The sequence below is a fragment of the Varroa destructor genome, unplaced genomic scaffold (assembly GCF_002443255.2).
Source record: "Varroa destructor unplaced genomic scaffold, Vdes_3.0 BEIS01000002.1, whole genome shotgun sequence".
Lineage (NCBI taxonomy): Eukaryota > Metazoa > Arthropoda > Arachnida > Mesostigmata > Varroidae > Varroa > Varroa destructor.
The window spans coordinates 21,458,075-21,480,595 of NW_019211455.1; the positions used below are offsets into that span (position 1 = coordinate 21,458,075).

Consider the following 22,521-nt stretch of genomic DNA (forward strand, 5'->3'; position numbering starts at 1 on the left):
GACTGTTGCAAACCTGATTTCCACTTAAATTCCGTCTTCGTTCGTTCGTTTCGTTGTTGTCGAAATTCATGCGCTAGCGAAAAGGCCACACGTGTGTCACTGACGTCTTTGCATGCAGCGTTCATGTCGCTCATGCACCACAATAAACTAGTTCCTTGCGTGTTGACTAAAGCGAAAAACAAGGCTATCTGTTTTGCTTGGCCTGGGAAGGAGGTTTGATTCGTCGGTTCATTGTTCATCTATTTGATACATAAATTTGCTATCGTTCACCAGATTCCCTCGTTACTTCCAATTTGGATTTCCGCCCCACACATAAACAATGTTCATCAACGTAATAATGGCTGGTGGGCTCGTCTTCACTTTTCCTTCTCCATCTCGGCGATGTTCAGCCGCCCTCCTGCATACTCCACCCGATTTCGCCCCGCAATGAACGACAGCAAGTTCACTCGTTTGGCTTGGCCTCGTTTCGTAAAACTCCGCCAGCCACGAACAGCCCTTTCCAGAGCACAGCTCGTGATTTTATACTTCAGCGGCCGCAATGAGGAGAAGCGTAGCAGTAGAAGCGGTTGAGCCAGCCCAAATCATCTCTCATGCTATCTGCAATAAACTTCGTTTATCGCCCCTTTGATAGCAATACAATTTTCTGTGAAGGCTAAACCCCGCGCGCATACCGGCCCAGACGAATTTTGGCAAACGACATTCAATGTAGTTGAACTGTGGCCAGGGCGAGCAACTGACGGTATCTTGTAGTTTGTTTATCGGATTTGTGATGACATGAACTTGTGTGTATTTGTGTTTGAGCCGCACCGAAAACGGTACGGTGCCAGCTGTTTGATTCTGGCCAACTGAGCAATCGGACTATAGCGAACTATGACGCACTGTTGAGTCTTTAGAGTCGGTGTAAAGACAGATACGTATCGATATTACTGTTGTATGATACCAGATTTAAATAATTTACGAGGCGTAATCAACTTCGCCACGATAATTATTACTATTACGAGTGTATTAAAATTGAATTTTGTGAATCATGCAGGCAAACAAGATACTTATTTTTTACTTTTTCTACAGCACCCACAACGTGCACCTACAAGCCCCTGAAGCCTCATTCAGAATATTCTTGTGCGTTCTGTCTGAGTGCGTCATTTGTGTAGTTGACCTATCTTAAAGTCACGAACAGCTAGCTGTCCCCATGCTCGCGTTTGAGTGCTGGTCGCGTAAATACGACGATGTACTCCGTTCTGTATCAGTCAACGATCAAATACGATCGTCACTTTTAACATCACGCTCCATACAGGCGCTTAACCGCGTATTTATCTTTTATCTATAGTCGCTGGCAATATAAGGCGAAATGCGATATCACTTCTTACCCATTGCCTCTGCCGCCACTATAGCAGGCACATAGTCTCCTGACTCCAAGGGTTTTATTTTTTTTTGCAGCACCCGCTCAAAAAGAACGAAGTCAATGATTCGAGTATCTACAAAAAGATAGTTAACGAAACAGCCGATTAAATTTCAGAAAACCCCAGGCAATTGGCGATATTAATCGGTGTCTCTAGACATCCGAACACATCGAACGAAAGTCGATCTAAACTGGCTAAGAGGATAACATGCAGTGCGCAGAGCCTGTATGGCCTCCGATTGTCTTATCACAAACGTTGGTCTCTAAGTACCTTGCCTAGCGAGGCAACCTTATAATCTCCGTAAACTAAAAGGACGACTTGCCCGCCTGTGGGTCGGTTGGCGCTGTTCTCAACATATTTCCCTCGGGATCCTCTGGGTTCGATTACCCGATGTGGCAGTGAGAATTAGCTACCTTAAGCTATCCCGCCCTCCAGCTAAGTTGAGTAAAGTTACACGGTCGTTCTTTTTTTAGCGCAACACCACGACACGAGGAAGTCGTAGTACATGTACTACGACTTCACTTGCTAATGTCGCACGCTTTTGCAGTGTTATTTGCTGCTGTTTTAACTATCAACAGGACTCCATTGACTATCCGCTATTCCGTCTCTCTTTTTAACAATCTGCATCACTATCGAAACATGAAACAGGCAAAGGACACGGATAACGAAGGACGCTATGCGAAGCACCAGCGAATTTACCACTGACGAATGGTTCGGATGATGTGTTGTTGTCGAACAGCCGCATCCGGAAAAATCATTAATTTAGTAATTGAAATAAATCATCGAAAATGATTATTAACAAAAACTCAGTTAGTTGGACGATTAGCGCAACCTTAAATTGTAGTGTATCGCAAAACACATCCTCAAGGTCATAGATAATATTCTTCATTTATTTATCTAATAATATCAAATCCATAAGGGGCATAGTTCTTACCGTGGGATTCGAACTAATGGCGCCATTTTTAAGGAAGGGACATAGCCGTCCGAACCACCTCGGCAGGCACCCCAAAGCACATACGATATAACTCGTAAAGGAGCTATCACACGAAATAACGTTAAATGAGCCTGAGGAACTGTTGTGGTACATTATACTAGCTGCAAGCTTGAGCTGTTTCCTGAACACCACTTGAAGTCTACTGAAAGCTGGAAATAATAGCGCTCACGCCAAGCACGTTCAAAACGTTTGGAACGGTGGAATCGGTTAGTTATCAACATCATACATTACCTCTCACAGAGAACTAACATAGAAGGTGCTATAGTTGTTATGCTTCACTGAAAATTTGCAGTTCCAATTATCAGTATTTTTATTAGTTGCTATTTATTAAATCTTGCCTTAACCGGTATGCACAGGTCTTAGAATACCAGTATTTTCTCGATAGCAAGATCTGTAAGCTTATTGTTGGCCAACATGTAAACTCGCGCTTCTTGGCGTCCTCAGGCTACTAGGAAAAGAGGTCAACCATTCTATGATTCGTGAGGATTCGAAGTCTATCGATGAACTCGCATTTGCTAGAGAAAAGTTTTAGCTTTACTCGAGAGTAGTGAAATACATCCACGGACACAAGGTAGTTGATATATCAATCATTTCAATGTGTTTTCCTTAGTTTGGTAATTCGAAAGCATTTATGATGCCAAGGTATGCTCATTTGGGGCCGCTTTATTTACACGCAGTATTTTAGGTGAGCGACATTAATAAACCCCACATTTAGAGAAAGTCAGCGCCCGACTTACTATCCTTCCAGTAGCTTTGTTCAACTCAGTCGTTTACAAAATTGTCTACGAGAGGATTGATGATCGTAAATGGTATTTTTCAGTACGAAAACCTCGAGTAGGACCGAAAGAGACCGGCTGCATACAGCCTAGTTCAATGGCTACTTACACACTCGGTCCTTCATTTACGTAGCAACACGAGTCGCTACTAGCCAGCATTTGTTTTGCACCGCCGGCCGTCTACTCGAACGTATCTCTCAGTGTGTTGCTGGTACATTTTTGAGTCAGCGTGGCACCATTTTTTATGCACCAAAGCCTACCGTGCTTAAAGACCAAATCGTGATCTCCGCTAAAAGTATCACCAGTCAACCTGACCAGACCAATTACCTCACCAAAAATTATACGTCAAGCAGACGATCTACGTGACTATAACGTGCCGATGTTTTGTGCATCGATAAGTTGGTGTCGGCAATCGTCGAATGTGCTGTTATTACCGACATTGTCCCTGGCGAATAAGGCCCTTCCTAATGGCTCCAGTTCGTTGAGCCAGCAGCTCGTATTTATCCCTCTAGTAGAAAATAGCGGATGATGACGTGGCGACATTAAGCCGTAATGACATTAATGCGTATATACATGCATGTTCTCCCCACTCACAATGGTGGATGTGGCATACGATCGCATCGTTCGGCTGCGTCGCATCGGTTCCATCTCTCCGCCTATAAACTGACTCGCCGGACACTATAACGTTGTTATGAGACGCTACGCGCAGACGCGATAAAACGGCGAGGGGGCAAACTTTTCTGTTGTCGCCGCCGCCGTTCAGCGGCTCCTACGTCGCGCGCCAGTTGGTAATTTCTCGGAAACGTGATCCTTCTCCTCCGAACTCCTCTCTTCGGTGGTACGCGATCCTTACGCACATGTTCACCCGCTCTTTTGGCATTCTCGTGCAGTTGTATCTCTGATGCATCCCCGCTAAGTTCATCATAATTAACTCGTTATAACTATCACTACTACCACAACTATTAGTTGTGTTAATAGTATCAGTAAATGCTAATATATCGAACCAATTATTTCACAGTAAACTGCGGGAGTTCTCTTATGAGTTCTCGATGAGAACATACTATTCTATAATATAAAACATGCGTGGAGAAATCGCAGCAGAACAGAAGAGTGAGAATTTTTCAATGGCTAGGCTTGGCCTAATGAAAAACTCGGTACCGACGAAGACCCCACATAACGCAGGTTCTAACAGTTATACAGGATTACGATAATGGGCGTTTGGCGCTCGTACTAAATGATATGGCACGAACATATGAACAGCTTCGTGCGGCTGGCTGAAACTTACGTACCGTTTCAAAACTGCCCTATTTCAATACTCTCGATAGTAACCCACTTTAATACGCTCCCATACAATTTAGATGAGACAGCAAACCTTTAGTCCCAGTGAGAACAGCAGAAATTGCTGCTGCCCTTCGAGTTACACTAGGAACTTATACAAGAAAGAAAGCCAACGTCATTCGTGTACGTGTATGCATATGATGACCATAAGGCTGTCCTTATCGTTCGTGCATTGTTCGCTCGTAGTATTCATCCATCAGCTTAGCCTAATATAACTCAAGCTGCAGGCAATAATACATGCACGTGATCCTAGACAAACAAGAGCAACTCGACAGAATTCGATTTCCATGATAATATGCGCTATGCCTCTGGAGGTTGCTGAGTGACTTTTTGCGTAGCCACCGGTTGCTTAATTTATATAATAATCATCAGTACTCATTAATAGAGGCCGTCAACATTTACGTATGCAAATACGATCTGCTCACGCTTTAGATGCTCTTGCACTTCAAATGAATTTCCGGCTCAATATGCCCATCCTATTTGCTCACTGAGCATCTATTTCCGACTGATCGTAGTTGTTCTCACATTTTTTTTCCCATTTGACTCATCAACGTACACTTGGTCCGCTACCACACTTCCTTGTACCCATGCTATTTTGTCGGAAGTTTTCCGAGACGGCTTCTCCCCATGCCCCAGAAGCCGGCCTCTGTACATGCATGTCGTCACTGACGTTGCTGGCTATTTTAGTCGCCACCAAAAGAGAGAGGCAATTATCAGTGTCGAAACGCACAGAAATAGGACCTGTGCCCGTACGCAAGAGAATATAATGTAAACCAATGAATAAACAGATGAACGTACACGCATCCCAACGTGACTACCACATTACCATTTTTAGGCCCCTTACAAATAGATATTGTCCTTATTTATTGTTGTTATTAACTCCATTAGTGTGGTCGAGCGAGGTGGCTGGATCGGAGCATGTAACTGTAGTAAAAAAAGGACATTAAACGTGAACAAGAAAATAAGCGTCGACCGATAGCAATATGTGTTATTCATTAATATTGTTGTTGCCACCGCTGAAGACGGTGACGGTGATAATATTCCCGATCACCATTGCACTGATATTACAGGACCGCTGAGGCGGGGAGGGTCGGAAGATAGTACGATCAGTATTTCTCTTCATCGGCTAATGGCTAATTGTCCGCTAGCGGCATTCAGATCAGTTTGTTTTTGCTGCTGTTACAGCGGCTCACACCGTTTCCCGAATACGTGACTATCGTCGGTACGAGAGCTCCGCTCAGCTCACTTAATACATGCCAGAGAATCTATCTATTAAAGTTTAGTAAAATATTGTTCTCATTACATTTTAATAATAAACTTCACTGTCGGACCAGTTGCGTGAACTAGATAAAGTCGAATTTGATTTACGTCCTGACAATGGTCACCGACCCCATAGCGACAATACAAATGATAGTATGAATCCGATCCATCCTTATACATGCCCCTCGTATTTATGCATACCACTTTCGGCCACTGTAGCAGGGCACGTGATGCTGTGCAGGTCGAATATGGTAACAGAGGCAAATGGAAAAGGTAGACGCTCCAGTGCCTTTTAGACCTTCGGACCGGCCCAAAGTTACAGAGTCCTTCAAAAATCTCGAGATTAGTAATCTCGCAAGAAAGATTCGATGACACAAAAAAAGGCTAGCACCGAAAGCTCTAACGGGTCTGCCTCGTGCATTCTCGGGCCGCATGAGTAGCAGCAAGAACTAGAACGAAGCCCCAATTAAATGTAATACGGAAATCTTCTGGATAATTTTTCGCTTTATACGCGTAATCGTTATAAGCTAACTTATGAGTTTATCGTTAGTTAACTCAAATGATATATTAAAGTAACACAATCGCTTATCTATTTTTTTAGTCGGTCAGTGGCTGGCGTTCAAATCCTTAGCGACATTCCGAATCTGCTGAATAGCAGCAATGGCACCTGAAGACTTTCAGTCTCACAAATTTTGTTTTGTGAAACAGTGAACTCTTGTTGTCAAGAGGATCTCGATATCTGTCAACATTTTATGCAGCTTTAGGGTGTCGATCAACAACGGGGCCATTGGCAGGCCCGCATTGACTAACATGCACACTATACATTGTCCTTCACGCATTCTCCTATCATTTAGTCAGCTCAGCTTGCCAGTTGCCCCTTCCGATCAATTGGATCCATCAAATCAACAGGGGCTAAAACCCTGTCAAAGCAGGCCCGGCCCTTTCCATCCTTATAGGCTATTCAGTATCAGGCTGCAAATGTGGGCTCGTACGTCGTCGTTAGGCAGCCACCAACGTCAGTCAACGACTATCCAGCAGACCAACAAACTTCGTTTGCAAATAGACCGCTTGTGTGGGACTTAATCGAATTGGTATAAACCGATATCCTTTGAATTTTCGATTACTGTATGCTAACGTTAATGCTAATGTTCCCCTTAAATCCATTTTTGACAGGCGAACTCGACGAAGCAATTTATATCATAGCTTTTTTTTTTTCTAAGTGATGGTATCGTCCATATCATCGACAGTGTACGTTGTGAACATTCTCCGGTAAAAAGCTTACTTAATTTTTTGCTGTTTTCTGTATCGCCTTTCGTTTTTTAGTTCTTCTTTCTATATATATATGTATATATATATATATATATATATATGTATGCAGTTTTCATCGGACGGAACGTCTCGCTCCACTCTTACCTGTCCGGCGCGAAAATAGCTGGTTTGGCTGAACGTAATTTTATAGGCACTTGGCGCACGTTCAAGTTTATTTTTCAGCTAGGTGTCTGCATTGTATGAATGGATTGCTGACACGCTTCCTACACTCCCTCTGGTGAACGAGTTTACACACATGTACTAAGAAGGGGGTGTCTACTTTTTATTTACACAGTAGAAAATAACGGCACGGTACACTCTGGCAAAAATAGACCAAAAAGTGTCAAACGAAATTTTTAAACTTTCCGACCACACGATATAATTATAAAAAAAATGTGAATTTTAAGTGTTGCTGGAATTAATATGAATGAACAATTTTGGAACGAAACAGAAGATGAGAACAGACACAGCAGTGGAAGATCAGACAGAACCGTGTCAAATGCTTATGATAGCTAATAAGGAGTAACGCGTTTCGAAATGGCCCTAACGAGCTTAGCTTATCTAGGTGTCGTAATAGAATCCTTTAAGCTTCATAGTTGGTTAAAAATGAACACCTTATAGCAACAACAGGTCTTCTGGCAGTCGCGAAGATGACGCTAGCTGCCTTCATGCGAGAAACTTTTTGATGGCCTATGTTGCGAATGCGCGAAACCTTTCATTGTTTGATTGCTTCCGTAATATACGAACTGCGATCAACAGCTAAAGTTTTGCTGCTTCCTTCGGTGATGTTCTATCTTATTTTCAGGAATAGATCAATACAACAGCATAATGCCCTTACGTGGCTCACCATAAGCTAACCAGTCAACTGATCGAACGAGTAGCAACAGAGTGTTTCAAGGAGTCATCTATTTGAAAGCTGAGAAAAGAGACAAGTCTTAACCTGCAAACTAGGACAGCGTGCCATGGCACATCAGCATAGCTTAGGTTACCGAACCAGCGTGAAGAGCACGTCCCGTAGTCTTTCTGCCGTTAAAATGAATTTACGACGCCCCATCGCTGAGCTCTTCGAAAGCACAGGTCGGCCGCGTGATCCACATCAAGTGGATCGTAATGATGATAACGTTACATTATATTTGCAATAAACAAAACCTTGAGTGAACCTTAAATAACTACGTTACAGCCATTGGAACCGACTGTTAGCAATTGAGTAGACTAACAACTGTCTACTCAGTTACTTATAATGAACTCTAGAATGGCGGAGGGTTGGGATTGCAAGTGACACACAGCTCTCAAAGACCGCAAACATTCGTTCTGCCAATGGAGCACGAACTTCATTCCGCAATAACAATCCAACAGCTGCCGGTAAAAATCAACGTCCGCCTACTCGCTTCTTGTCAGTTCGCCATCTAGATTGCTAACGTAATCTAGCTCTAAGAAAACAGCTTACACAATACACATAGGCCAGATCACGGTATCCTCCTTTTCCATCAGAGTGACTCGTTGGTCCATTTTGTCTTGGAAGAGATGACAAATACGCTATCGCTGAGGATCACCACATTGAACACTGGACTATTGTGATAGCTGGTCTTCTTTTTTCTCATTAACATGATGACTACGTACTGAAAGCTGCTAGGAGAACGCTTGGTCTACAATGATACGGCTTGCACGCGGACACCAACGAGTTTATCGCTGCTGTCCCAAGGCTATTTAGATGACAGTGACGGGTTTGTCAGTACAGTTTCTTTCTTATCCTTCTCTCGTGCCTAATGCTTTTTGGCATTTCGACCATTTACCCTTTATCAAAAACGGACGCCGTACGGAGGCCGTTGATCGACACTATTAACGTTGTCTGGTGGCGTCAACAGCGCCGGCGGCGAGGGTTCTTGTCGCCGCAGTGGCCACAGGTTATTGACCTCACGCTATTCAGCCGGCTCGCGAGCACAGCAAACGAGTCCACAATACTGTCGTTGCGTCGACCCGCAGCAGGACGAGCACACTCCACTACTACCCCAGTCTGTTTCACTTGGCCTCCACATCGCCACCGCAGAGGCTATGGATATCAGTTCAGGACATCAATAGCGTAAGAATCTTTTCAACGCACTGTGTCTGTTGCACGTCGTTGGGCCGTTGCTGCATGGCAGATAAAGGCAGCGCAACTAGTATTATGTACGCCTGCGCCTGTACGACTTTTCTTTTCGCTAATTCTTATTGCAGGAGATTTCGCTTTTCGATTGGTTCGAAACGGATTACATCGTATGACTGTCATGTTTGTTCGCATTTGATGAGATGCTTCAACTCGGCGGACCGTGAAACGAGCGGCCGGGCCTATCATTGTTGATGCGCACACAACAATGTACCATCTACTTAGCCAAGCACAGGTTCGTTTCCTGACACGGTACCGAATTGCGACTCGCAACTTTTAGGTAAGATTGACCGCGTCATCCTGTGATGCAGACTCAAAATATAGGTTAGCCTGACCGAGTGCTAGCCTGTCTGTTTTTCTCGCTTGCCGATATGTGCTACTCAGGACTCAAGCAAGCAAGAACATATTTGCTGTATGTATGTACACCAGCACAAAAGCAATCTGCACATAGACACCGTCGACAAGACAGAACCCCAAAGAACGTGAATATTGTCTGGCATCGACCTGCAACATAAAGTGGCACCTCTTGATATACATTGCACTGGCCAGAGTAGTATTTCTCTTTGGCATAAGCAAGCAAGCGACCGACCGGTCCCTTCGATCAACCAACTCCTTACCCTCCACTCTCCCCCCACAAAAATATACCCCGGTCTGGTGAGATATACCAGCGTGACTCAAAATGAGCATTTCATGCCAGACTAGTGCAACCTGCGGAAATGTATCATTCTACTGTAATACTTCATTTCTGGGTTTAACCTGCCCTAAATCCGCCATCTCACTCCCGAGGCTTGTCAAGACTAGATTTGACTGGCCCTAACGGAGCGAACCTCTTCACGAGCAACTAATTTTTGCCTGCCATTTACAAAGTTGGTACATCCAAATAAACGCACTCACACCTATGATCCAATAGCAATAGGCTACGGGCTTTATAACGATATTATACAGATAGTGTCCTTGGTTCGCTCACGATGAGCGCACAACAATAGACTACATTAGACTAGGTTAAATAGACAGGAGCACATCGACACGGCATGTACTGTATTATGCATGCGTGGTGTGAAAAGCAGGAGCAGTCATAATCACTCCTAAACGATTTTTTCCCAGGAATGAGAATAACTGCAATGTTAGTAGCAGTAGCTTGTACTTTATACGCTGTCTCATTCCACTCCATGTGCCACTCCTAAAGATGAAACGTCTCAAAGCAACGTACATCAGAAGTGACGCGCAGACAAAAAGGGTCGAATATGAAAAGCCGGCAGCCTCGAATGTGCGTTGTGCCTCAGCCTATGAAACGGGGCTTGGCCGCCATATGAGTTTGACCAAGTGAGCGCTGTATGCGACGCCTTTACCGTTCCAACACTGCTCTATGCATTGGCTCCGCCGGCAAAACCAAGGCTATAGCAAGTAACAGAGGGTGCCAAGACACAAGGTGGGGCAGCGCGACCGAATGAATGGCAGGACGCAGGAGCGGGAAGGCATCACAGAGCACATGTCAGATAGGCAGTCAGGCATGTGGGTAGACGAATGGACACTCGCTCGGTCGCTTCTACTACTCACAGCTTATTGCACAGGCATGTAGAGCCACCCACGGATCCTGTCTGCGACACACTGAACAAGCAATGACAAGGGGGTGTTCGTCTACGAGAATGGAGCAGCTCATCTGACAATAGAGATATGGCCGCAGCCGACAGCAGGAGTGGTAACCAATAGTCAGCCGACCAGTCCACGGAAACCTGCGGTAGGTAAATAATGAGAAGAAAACAGAGAGAACGCGCAAGTGTCTTGTCCACGTTACGTGTAGTAATACTGCACGTTGCCAACGTCGTTTGTTGACCATAACGCTACAGTGGTTAATATGTAGATTGATGTTGAGCTATTATAGTAGTTTGTTGGTGAGAAGGTTGGGTGCTATCAACTAAACAATTCAACCTGATAGTCCTTCGTCTGGGAATAATACCGAAGCAAGTCTAAACAAGATACAACGAGAAAATTAACTTGTGAGATGCACGAGCGTCGTTCGCTGATATAAAATGCATCAATACAGCCGAATCTGTTATGGGTATTTGGTATATGGCTACATGCTGTGTTTAAAATATACACACCAGTATTGATCCAGCTTGTCACTTGCACATTTTGTACGGAACATACCGTTCTTGATAGGAACTAAAGAAACGACTGGGTGCACTCGATGACAGCTTTGGCGAGCTGGGCTGGGCTCACAAAGCTTGCTGAGTTTATGAGCTACACACCGAGCTTACATGGAGCACACCATTATCCGAGCCTCCCTTTACTTCCCACACACGATCCTTCACGGCCCCACGGACCCGACCCATTTCATGGGCTGAGCAGCGTATAACGAGGACTTACCTTTTCTGGTCGATTCGATTCCTCCTCGTCTATGCTATTCCTTCGATGGAATGTTCTTTGACCTTATTTTCAGTATTTAGCAGCCAGTGTTAACCGGTGCTTGACCGGTACTCTGCCGAACACCGTCTAAGCGCACGGAAACACGAGATAGCACGATAGCTCGACTATTTCAATGGGCCTATACAATTATCAGCACTGCGGTAAATCGAGTTGGTAGCCGACGGGAGACGGGTGACAGACGGTTGTTCTGTCAACGTGACACTTTCCGCTACTCATCCGCATACTGGCGTAGCTGGCGTTCCCGCCACGCGCACTCCTAGGGTGCCGCTGTAGCAAGTCGTGCTAAAAGCGCGTATAATGTTATCCGGGCGATAAAGCACTACACACAATGACGTTGGGTGCTTCCTGAATCGCCAGTGGGACACGCACCACTGTTCGAGCTCTTCCTGACGTTGCCAAGATCGCAGTCGCGCGGCAGTCGTCCACCAAACGTCGGAATTGGTCAGCGACGTAAGCAAACGGCGGCGGCAGCGGCGAAGATGACGACAATAACACTAACTCCCTAAATAATGGCTCGTAGCTAACGTGATCTTGGTAGAATAAGCACCGTATACATTCCACGAAAGCAAAAAACGCAAAGCAGAATACACATTGCACACAAGAAAAACTTCTTTTACCTTTACAGCATCTACTAACAACGAGTAGCGGTATGTAATAATGGAATTATTTTTCGCGTGGCTGAATCTTACCCTCGCCTACGCCAACTGTAGCAGCAGCCTCAGGATTTGGGTGTTTCAGTAGTTAACTATACGTATATAAGTACGTATGTATATAGCGAAAGAACGCTGGCTCACCAAACAGCTCGTACGACGTATTCCGTAATCGAGGTGGTCATCGACAATACTGTGCGTTTTGCTGCGGCACAAAACGAACTGCAACTTAATATTTCCAACAACAGCGTAACTTTTTCGTATTGCGAGACGTCATATCCGAGTCTCTTTTTGTTTCAAGCTTGGTTCGATATTCGCAGGCTGATGTAGTTGGCCACCCATAGCTTGTTACTGCTACAGGTTTCTTCAGGCTTCAGCCGCTCAAATTGCGGCGGAATCCGCAACGTCGAAGCAAGAAGAGCTGGACTATCTTCGACAGCTTCGTTCTATCGCATTTCGTTTCTCTGGTCGCTTGTTCAGCCAAACGCTCTGCAGCGCCGTCCGCTACTCATAGAGCGGCTCTAGCAGCAACATCACCAGTCAGCCAGTAGCTTGCCACAGCAGCAGCAAAAATATGGTGGCGCTCGTGTCGACCAATCCTCTTCGGCAAAATGGCCTCCCTCCCCGCGGAGAGCTCAGCTAACGAGCGGAACTAGCCGGGCTGCTCCGACAACAATTGCCTGAGATTCGGTCTAAACTGGGCTTATCAACTGACAGAAGACGGATGTTAATGATTGAGTAATTATAGCGAGATTCTTTGCTAGCATGTTAGCGAAGTCTAACGACGATGGCTAGGCCTAGATAACAGGCTGATCAATAAAGTGTTTTAGAAAAATTGCAATTTTTCCGTAATTTAGTTATGTGGAAAGTGCGGAACGAAGATGTTCATCACTGGTTGCCTGCTGTGTTTGTATGTGTATGTATATGTTGTGTGATGGTGGTTTGTTAATATTGTGTGTGCCGTGGCCGCTGTGATGGCACTGTATGGATGGTAGAGTGAGTGTGGTGCGTGGTAGCAGGAGCGGGTTTAGGAGACGTGAGGACGGTGTCCAAAAGGTGCTGAAGGGACGCCGCCGGAATGGAGTTGAAGCTGCACTCCCCTTCGGGGGCTGAACCCGCCGTGTTCCAATGGCCCCTCAAGGTATGAGACCACACGTCTAAGCCTAACCACTGTGCCAGCCTCTGTCCACACAGTTCCACACAGTATCGAATCATATAGGATAAGATAGTGCTCAGCTGGGCTAGAGGTCCGCCACTGACCCCCCTGTCATCTGAACAGCTTCCATCAAGGGGTATATGCATTTAGGTCTACAGGTGTTAGTATAGTATAACGTACGGCAAAAACAAGCCAACCCGTTCAACTGCCTGTGTTTCCATTGGCACAGTACCAACATCCATACAACACAAGTCAGCTGAAGGCGGCTCTAGCTTATTGGGTTACTGCGTTGTTCGCTAAAATGACAGATCCATCCGGGAACGCAACGAAAACAGTGGCGCTTTTTACTTGAACCGATCTGGATTGCTCATTGGATTTTGGTTTTAAAGCAGATATTTGTAGAACGTCTTCTATGTGAGCGCGTTGTAACTCGTAGTGGTTAGGACCCCCTAATATTAGAATTTACCCCGCTCTGCCGCAACGGTGTGTTATGAAGCAGATTTTCGAGTCTGTTTCCGACGGCCGGGAGTCATTGACCGCTCTTCCGGAGCAGTTCACCTGGAAGGTGAATACCCCTGGTGAACTGTATTGCTACCAATGTTCTCTGCAAACTTGCTTTTGCTAGGCGTATTTAATTCGCAGATAAGAATTATGTCTATAACGGCATAACAGTTGCACTATTCGACAGCGCTCGCTAATGGTGGAAAGGGATAGTCTTCCGGCTTCGTGTTGTCTAGTACCAAGTGTCAATAGTCATAGTCAGACACGTTGCGCGCGCCAATTTTTGACGTCGAATCATTCTCTAGCTTGATTGGCCGCAAGTGCGTGTATACATGGCTCTCAGGCAAAGTCAAAACGTCTGGAAGTAGTTTGACCCAGAAATCTGTGTGGGAGTGCGTAATAAAAATTACCGACAAATAGATATAACTGAAAGGCTTGGTAAAATGTAGTAATAATTACATATATCATACTTCGTGGAGTTCTTGCGTTATGTTAGTGACTTTCTAATAGTTGTATTGGGGATTCGGCCCAGGATGAGTTGAACCTGCATTGTATTATACAGTGCTACTTTGAGTAGCATATAGTAAAAGTTGAACTTAAAAACTATGGTGTCATCACCTAATAACCTTGTAGCTGAAAAATTAATTCTTTTTCTTCTGACACTGTCGTGTCGCTATGTTTCTAGTATCATTTGGTAGATAGATTATTTATGCGATCTGATTTCTCGTTAGGCGGTTCTGTTTTTTTATGTAAATGATATACAAGTAGGTACGCTGTAATTCAAATTGTCTTACTCAATTCTTTCTTTTAAATCTATATCATCTCAAGGAGGCTTTAAATGCTTAAGCTTCATATAATACAGTTTTAGAAAGCCAATACGGGTATCACTGATAGAACTCTAGTGACGCTTAAACCTTGTATCAAGTTTCTATCGATTTCTGCTATAACAACCAACCATTTAATTTTATATTATTATATAAAGAATAAACAAATCCATAATTCGCGTTTTGTGCTAATTTTCCCTAGAAGTTTCTTCGTCAACATGTTTGCACTGGAATCGAAAAGCGAATTTACTTACTGTGTACTTTACCAAATTTACTCGATACGTGGTTTGCAGTAAACAGGTCCATTGGAGGTTTACGAAATGAATCAAGTATTGAATATGGTTAGATCAATCCTTAAGAGTTTCACATTTCCGTCGCTGTTGATGCAAAGAAGCAACGTCTAAGCTATAAAGTAAATTCTGTATGCATATTGCATTTAAATGGCGATGGATGGCGTAGATCGGCAAATCAATAGATGAATGAATCGGTTTGTATTTTCTTTGTGAAAAACTACAGATCAGGGATGGTTGCTTTAAGTTTCACCAACTATATACGCTACAGAATCTCTGCAAACAAAGCTATTGGCAAAATTAGAGCTGGGTGTAGTACTTAGTGCTGGTATACCGTAAAGGAAAATGCTCTTTCAATGGAAATATTAAGGGAAAGGAAAGATAACTCAATAAATTCCACTATTTTTAAGCTAATAGCTAATAGAAATTTCATTGACAAATCTACCCATACAATTTTCCCTGGAGCGGTAGTGAAAAGACCCGCCCGACAACAATAATTGACTCGCTTATTTAATACCAACAGATTTTATCAATGATAGCTACTTCACGATTTTATAATTTGGAATATTTAATTTTACAAAAAATCGGCAAACATTACTCATGATGTACTTCACCCGATGAGGGCCCAGGCAGCGATACACTCCTAAGCTAATCGAAACTACATTGTCGTACAATTTCTTCAAATTTTTTACATATATTTAACATATAGCTAACTCTGGTTTACAATAGCCCTCAGCGTTGTTGGCTTATCCAATATTGTAAACTTCAAAAATGATCATCATCATCCCTCGACGTTTAATATTTTAAGTTTATCTTGTGTCGAGTTGTCAAAGACGATAAAATTGCGGTTCAGTTCTTCAGCTGAGAACATATTATGCTGCCTAATTTAATATGTGCAGTAGTTTCGATGCTAAAACTACACAAAGAAGGCCTAGTTCGTTCGCTAGGTAGCTGGGGCCTATTAGAACACTATCGATGCACAATCTAAAGAGAGAAAGTAGAGTCCTGGCATTTGTAATGTATTATGCGGCTTAAGCTACCACTAGCTATCGATTTGCACCGTGTTTGTAACACTACTGGTTATCTATTTGACCTACAGGACAAACAGGATGGCGAGGTCGAAATTGTAGAGACGATTCGTTTGGTGTGCGAAGACTTTCCCGAGATCAAAACGGCTCTGGAAAATCACGTACTCAACGAGTACGATCCTCGAGATTACGATAGTATGCGCTCGCTATGCGAACGCTTCAACAAAGCGATCGACTCGGTGCTCAAGATATGGAAAGGTACATCAATGCGGAAGGCGACGCGACCATCGCTTAGTCTTCTCAGGCACATTATCCTTAAGGTGTATAACCAGTCGGTCCTCGATCCCGATCGACTCAACATGTACGAACCATTCTCGCCGGAAGTGTACGGTGAGACGTCATTCGACTTCGTCGCCCAGATGACACAGGAGACGGACTTCGACGATGATACAATTTTCGTCGATCTGGGTTCAGGTGTCGGTCAGGTGGTCCTACAGGTGGCAGCAATGACCCAGGTGAAGCAATGTATCGGCATCGAAAAGGCGGAAACACCGAACCATTACGCCGAACGAATGGACAAGAACTTTCGGTTTTGGATGCGATGGTATGGCAAGTCATACTCCGACTACGAGCTCATTCGGGGCGACTTTCTATCGGCGGAGAATCGACATCTCATTGAGAATGCCTCGATCGTGTTTGCTAATAATTTTGCATTCGGACCAACTGTTGATCATCAGCTAAAGCAGCTATTCCAGGAGATGCGCGATGGTTCTCGGATCATATCGTCCCGTGCCTTTTGCCCGCTGCAGTTTCGTCTAACCGACCGAACGCTGTCGGACATCGGGGCCATGCTGCACGTTCGCGAGGTTCAACCCAAGAAGGGGTCCGTGTCGTGGACAGGAAAACCCGTCTCCTACTACCTGCACTGCATCGATCGAACCAAACTGCAGAGGTGAGAGATGACATCTTATGGGATAAACAACGACATGATTATATAGTAATACATAAAGAGAATTCCTTTAGGTTATCAATAGATATAAATGAAAGGTCCAAAAACAAAACCAAATGGTTTAAGGCAATACTCGTTTAGCTCGAATAACTTGCACTGTATTTACGTATAATAGTTTATAAATTGAAATCACTGTATCAGCGTACGTAGTTATTGCTATGTTTACAGTATATAAATATTACTCGCTATATTTAGTAACTGAATAGTAAACGAAAAGAATTAAGCAATTTGTTTTGGGTACTCACTGCTTATACTAATGTTCTACATAGCAGATCTCATGCTGGGTGGGTGTTCTATGTATAGAGATGTAACGCAGCTTGTTGGTTTTGCTATCAAACACAAAAAGCATACTTTCTTCACTAGGGGTACTATATTTTCCGATGAAGCTAGTAAATCTCTTTTGATTGGACAATCGCTTTACTAGCTGATGTCTGTGCCCAGCGCACAGGACGCAGAAACGCACAGGTCGTTCTTGTTTTAAGCACCTGTGGATGTTGTTGACGGCAATAAGTGAGGTATAAAGAATACGTTGTAAACGGCATTAAAATGTTCATCCTAACTACTTCGCATGTTAATAAGATTTAATTTTTAGTTTCATAACAAACAGTCTCCATATTTTCAATGTATTGTAACACAATGCTAACAAAAAATATCGACCGTTAGCAGCCTGGTGATGGCACCTAGAAGAAAGGACGTCTTTGATTTCAACCTCCAATGCTTTCGTTGATTATTATATTACATATAACACTTGTAGTTGATGTGTTGTGTGGTCATTAAATAGCCGCTTATTGATACCTGGCCATAATGAAACACACACAGGCGTCATACGGAATAGGTGATATTGTGCACGCGGGTTTATGCTGGCCTCGAATGGTCGTATCATGACTTCTAAAACATTTGGTTAGTGCGTTGATTGAATAGACAACTGACTCGCTAGCTATATTTATGCATTAAGCGAATTGTGAATGATCGGTGGTCGGCAACAGCCTTATTAACCTAAGTTTTCTGTGATCGGTACCTCCTCTGCACTGTCAAACCACATGTGCAACGTATCTCAACAGGTACTTTGAAAGTAAGAAAAATTCGACGCTAGAGGAGAACGGAGCTAACGGGAAGCGTCGAAGAAATATGGTTAACTACAATATGGAGTCATCTAACGGAAGTCTATTTGACGAAGATTCGGAAGTATTTGGGCCGACCACGCGAAGGGCCTGGACAGAATGGGTACGTAGGTATAGATATGTTAGATAAACATTATAAGAATTTGGACAGACAGGGCGCACATATTTGCAGCGAATTACAGTAACATGTAGGTATTGCCGACATGGTCCGCTAAATGTACTGATTCGTCTTTGATCGCATAAAACGAATTTTTTAGGGGTATACTGTCTTGTGCAACGTTACTGCTAGGATTCTTTATTCCATCGATAAAACACTGACGTATTTTTGGCCTATTTCGAACGGACCTATAATAATCCTAGCTTATGGTGCATGGTTTTCTCTCTCCCTCGAACGTACTTGTAGATCAAGAATACGCGGGGGTTCAAGAGTTCGAATGGCAACAATTCGTCAGGCCATGACGATGAGGAGGAGCCACCTGCGAAGAGGGCACCAGGACGGCGAGGCCGAAGGCCCGCTGGACAACAGCCCGCATCGGTTAGTGCTACAGTTAATCAAGGACTGCTTGCAAACAAGCCGAAGCCTCGTGGCCGGCCACGTGGCACGCAGAAGCGAAACGCGGGCGGTCGCGGTGGACCGGGTGGTTCAAGCAAATACTCCAGCAGTCTCGACACGCTGCATTCGCATACATTGTTATCAACCATGCAACAACAGGAGGGATTAAGTCCTCCGCCTGGCTGCGTTGAAGCCAAACTCGACAACTCAGACGACGAGTCAAGCTCGCCCGCGGAAGATATTGTGCGAGGTCGTATGAGTCCGCCCGTACTCCATCATCACCTACTCAATGAGAATACCAAGCCTCTAACAGACCATAATCAGCACGAGAATAGCACACTTGAGATATGTCGCGGTCGATCAAGCCGGAACCGTAACCATTCGACAACATCTGACGATCTCGCTCAGCACGAAGCTTCGTGCGGTGGGGGCGTTTTGACCAATTCGCTAGTGAGTGTTCATTCGATCTAATAGAAATTCATGTTGATTCATGTTTGACTGGTTAATTTAAGAAGATGGTTTTTGTGGCCCAACTGTTTTAATGCTCATTTAAGCCATAAATCTTAAAAGTGACCAAACGTTCTTCATCGAACTCAAATGTCATAATAACTAATATTTATATATGACTAACGTTTGATCTTCTATGGGAATATATACATACAATTCTATAGCTGCTAAGCGCAAGTATCGGTTTCCATCGCTTTCAATTTAATTCAACTCAATCTTCCCCGAATATCATTCTGTGCCAATTTTCTCTACACACAGACTGAACCACACGAATCGCATAGCATCATAAACACGAAAGCACATAAGCAAATTTTTTCACGTCATAATCTCTTATTCACCTCCGAAATACATAATGTGTTTGGTTTAGTACGATGAGGACTACCACGAAGAACTGGAGCTTCTACTGGACCGCATGCGGCAAGACTACATCTACTTGATCCGCCGCTTTAAGGAGGATAGCATGCTGCAGGAGCTGCGTACAGAAATTGAAAAGGAGCGCGAACGGCAAAAAAAGCTACTTACCAAGAAGGATCAGCTGGATCGGCAGGTGAAGACCCTCCTTGAAGACAGCGTCACGCTACTAAAAGCACGCATGTGTGAGCTAGATATTGAAGTGTCCGCACCTTCGCAGCTATTAGCCAAAGCCAAGGAGATTGTCCTTCGTCATAAAGAGCTGCAGGCTCGAAGCAGCAGCCTTGATCGTGACGTCGCCTTTTTCGAGGAACAGCAACGAAACTTGATTCTTGTGCGTCAACAACATCAGGTACATACAGATAATTTATGTCGATTTCGTGTGATAACCCTTAGTAAACGTCTATTATACAGAGACAAAGAAACGAGGAGTCATATAGTGTTAATGGGAGTGCATAGAGATTATTTGAGAAGAAAATCGGCGTTTGATATAGATCCTTTTATTTGGTATGATTACACTGTATTCGCTTGAGCAGTTACCTACCAACATAATCAGGCCCACGCACGCAGGAAAAATATTGGAATGAAATAATTAGTATATACAGGTTCAAAGTGACAAGATAACGTATTGTTGCGCGTTTTAGTTCACTTTCGGGTTATTATAAAAATAGATTGTTATAGGAATAAAGCAAAATAGGCAACGCAATAATCGTTGCTTTGCCTGGAACATTGTCTTAATTTAAATAGCGAGAGATTATTCGGCCTCAGCCCTACGTTTGGTTTGCTGAGATTTTGTGTAGCCATATATAATCCAGTAATTGTGAAGCGTGACGTCATATCTTGATGTTTGTGTTGCCTGTGTCTCTCTAGATGATGACAACAGGAACATCACTAAGTCGGGAGCAACTTCTGAAAGAAGTTGCCTCAACGATGTGCCACCGTAAGAAACCACCAACTCCGGCTGGCACGAATGTTACTGGAAACAGCAGTGGAATTAAAATGGAACCCGCCAATGGGGAGGATGGCTTGGAACTCGGGAACGGCAGACAACACTCTGCAAAGGTCAGATGCGTTCGTTTTTGTACATTGTAGAAATGAGGTGAAATCAATAACAACCCGAGAAAATTAGAGAGAAAACAGTGATCTAATTTTAATAAATATACACACATGTCCAGATTTAAACAGAGTGAACATAATAATAATAATACGCATCTTGCATTCAACACGTCTACAGCAAAATTGCAAAACTTATTTATTTCGTTCAGCAAACCATTGTGCATCATACACTGTGCGTTGCCGTATACCTTAACCAACATGATGTTGTTAACTATTCAATCTGACTTTCTGTGCGTTTTTGTTTATTAGACGGATTGTGGCTTGTCTCACATGGGGAGCAACTTAACATCGCCACGGGGTCCCGCCTCGTCAATTGTCGGCGCTTCGCCTAGGCATACAACACCACAATCCCCTGCACCTTCCGTCCATCCAGGTGCTTCCCATCAGAATACAGTCGGCAGTAATACACCTGCCAGCAGCCACTCCACTCCGGCTTCACAGCATCACGTGTCGCCGGCTCAGCAGCAACAGCAATCAGCAACTGTCCCTGTTGGTCCTGTGCCTTCCTCGCAGGCGCCGCCCGCAGGCAGCGCTTCTCATCATAATTCCACTCCTCAGTCAGGTCATCATCAACAGCAAGGTTTGTGTAAGGATGCCCGAAATGTGGGCCATCATTGGGATATTCATCCATGAGCAGGCTGTTTTAATATCGCTGAACCTTCCTTTTTTCTCAAAAAAAATACGCTAATTAATCGACCTATGATCCGTACATTTTACTTATTTTGTTTTTATGGAAAGGTCGGCTCACTCCACTAACAAGCATACCAAAAATCGGACACATAAAATTATATTAAGATATATATCAAAAAAAGACACGTAAGTTGATTAAAAATGTATTCGAAGTTAACCGACACATACAGTTTTATCGGTTAGAACAGCAAACGTTGAGCATTTAACTGCACTCTGTAAATTCCTAAAGGCTAATCTGTTCAGTAAATTGAAAAAACTACCTCTAAACGTGCTTTATCTAATTGCCCTACATTTTATCACACGTATAGGTAATTTGGTGTTGAATCTCGGCTCGCTGCTCAAAAACTCGCCGCAACATTCTGGTCACACAGGCGGCTCGCATGGCCACAGCCAGCATGGCCCATTAGCGTCAGGCAGCGGTGGCGGAAGCGGAAACAGTGGCCACCGAGAAAACAGCTCTTCCCAGGGTGGCCCTTTTTCTGGTCTAAGCACCGTCTGTAACAGTGCGAACAGCGGTGGCCCCGTCAGTGGAGTGGGTAGTAGTAGCAGTTCGAGTGGGAGCAGCAGTAAGAAGCAGAAAAGGAAGCACTCGCAGGATTCGCACAAGTCCAAAAGCAGCTCATCCTCCTCAATCGCGGCAGCAGCTGCGGCCGTTGCTGCTGCCAACGTTGCCAGCGAACCAGGGGTCGGTTCGGGCTTGGCTGGAGGAAATTCAGGCCATACGGCGTTATTGGCCACCAGCAGCTCGGGAGCTACCGGACCCAATTCGGGCGAACTCGGCTCATCCTCGCATGTCAGTAGCGGCAGCGCTGCTGTTACGTCATCGACGTCAGCTTCTGCTGGACGGACGTCCAGTTCGTCGTCCGGCTCCAAGCAGCAGAGTGGTTTCTCGTCCCATTCGTCGAGTCATTCTCATAGTAGCCGTGGCGATCAGCAACAGACTGGTGAGGAGAAGAAGAAATGGGTCGTCGATACCCAAGGTGAGCAAGTCACTACGACCATCTGCTGGCTGATCATAT

At 44.3% G+C, this 22,521-nt stretch overlaps 2 protein-coding genes and 1 long non-coding RNA gene across 9 annotated transcripts in view; 1 reads left to right on the forward strand and 2 right to left on the reverse strand.

Moving 5' to 3' along the window:
- Positions 1 to 12,872, reverse strand: part of Lar (tyrosine-protein phosphatase Lar) — a 165,782-nt gene extending 152,910 nt beyond the window's left edge. For 4 of the 7 annotated variants that reach the window (XM_022789700.2, XM_022789696.2, XM_022789693.2 and 1 more), the window contains exon 1: positions 11,587 to 12,871. The gene's annotated coding sequence lies outside the window, so the exon portion shown is untranslated. The other 3 variants (XM_022789698.2, XM_022789699.2, XM_086981923.1) reach the window with 2 other exon arrangements.
- A 279-nt stretch (positions 12,873 to 13,151) lies between these two features.
- LOC111244614 (uncharacterized) overlaps positions 13,152 to 22,521 on the forward strand; it is a 91,461-nt gene continuing 82,091 nt past the window's right edge. The window contains exons 1-8 of the mRNA XM_022791889.2: positions 13,152 to 13,437; positions 16,167 to 17,047; positions 18,166 to 18,328; positions 18,629 to 19,228; positions 19,653 to 20,048; positions 20,567 to 20,758; positions 21,062 to 21,392; positions 21,811 to 22,482. Of these exons, the coding sequence (XP_022647624.1) occupies positions 13,375 to 13,437; positions 16,167 to 17,047; positions 18,166 to 18,328; positions 18,629 to 19,228; positions 19,653 to 20,048; positions 20,567 to 20,758; positions 21,062 to 21,392; positions 21,811 to 22,482 (3,298 nt within the window). The 5' untranslated portion in view covers positions 13,152 to 13,374. The remainder of the gene's footprint in view (positions 13,438 to 16,166; positions 17,048 to 18,165; positions 18,329 to 18,628; positions 19,229 to 19,652; positions 20,049 to 20,566; positions 20,759 to 21,061; positions 21,393 to 21,810; positions 22,483 to 22,521) is intronic.
- On the reverse strand, positions 15,592 to 17,915 carry LOC147757502 (uncharacterized). Its single transcript, XR_015322478.1, has 2 exons — positions 17,350 to 17,915; positions 15,592 to 17,061 (listed from the first exon to the last, which is right to left on the reverse strand). It is a non-coding gene; the product is annotated as an uncharacterized LOC147757502 (long non-coding RNA).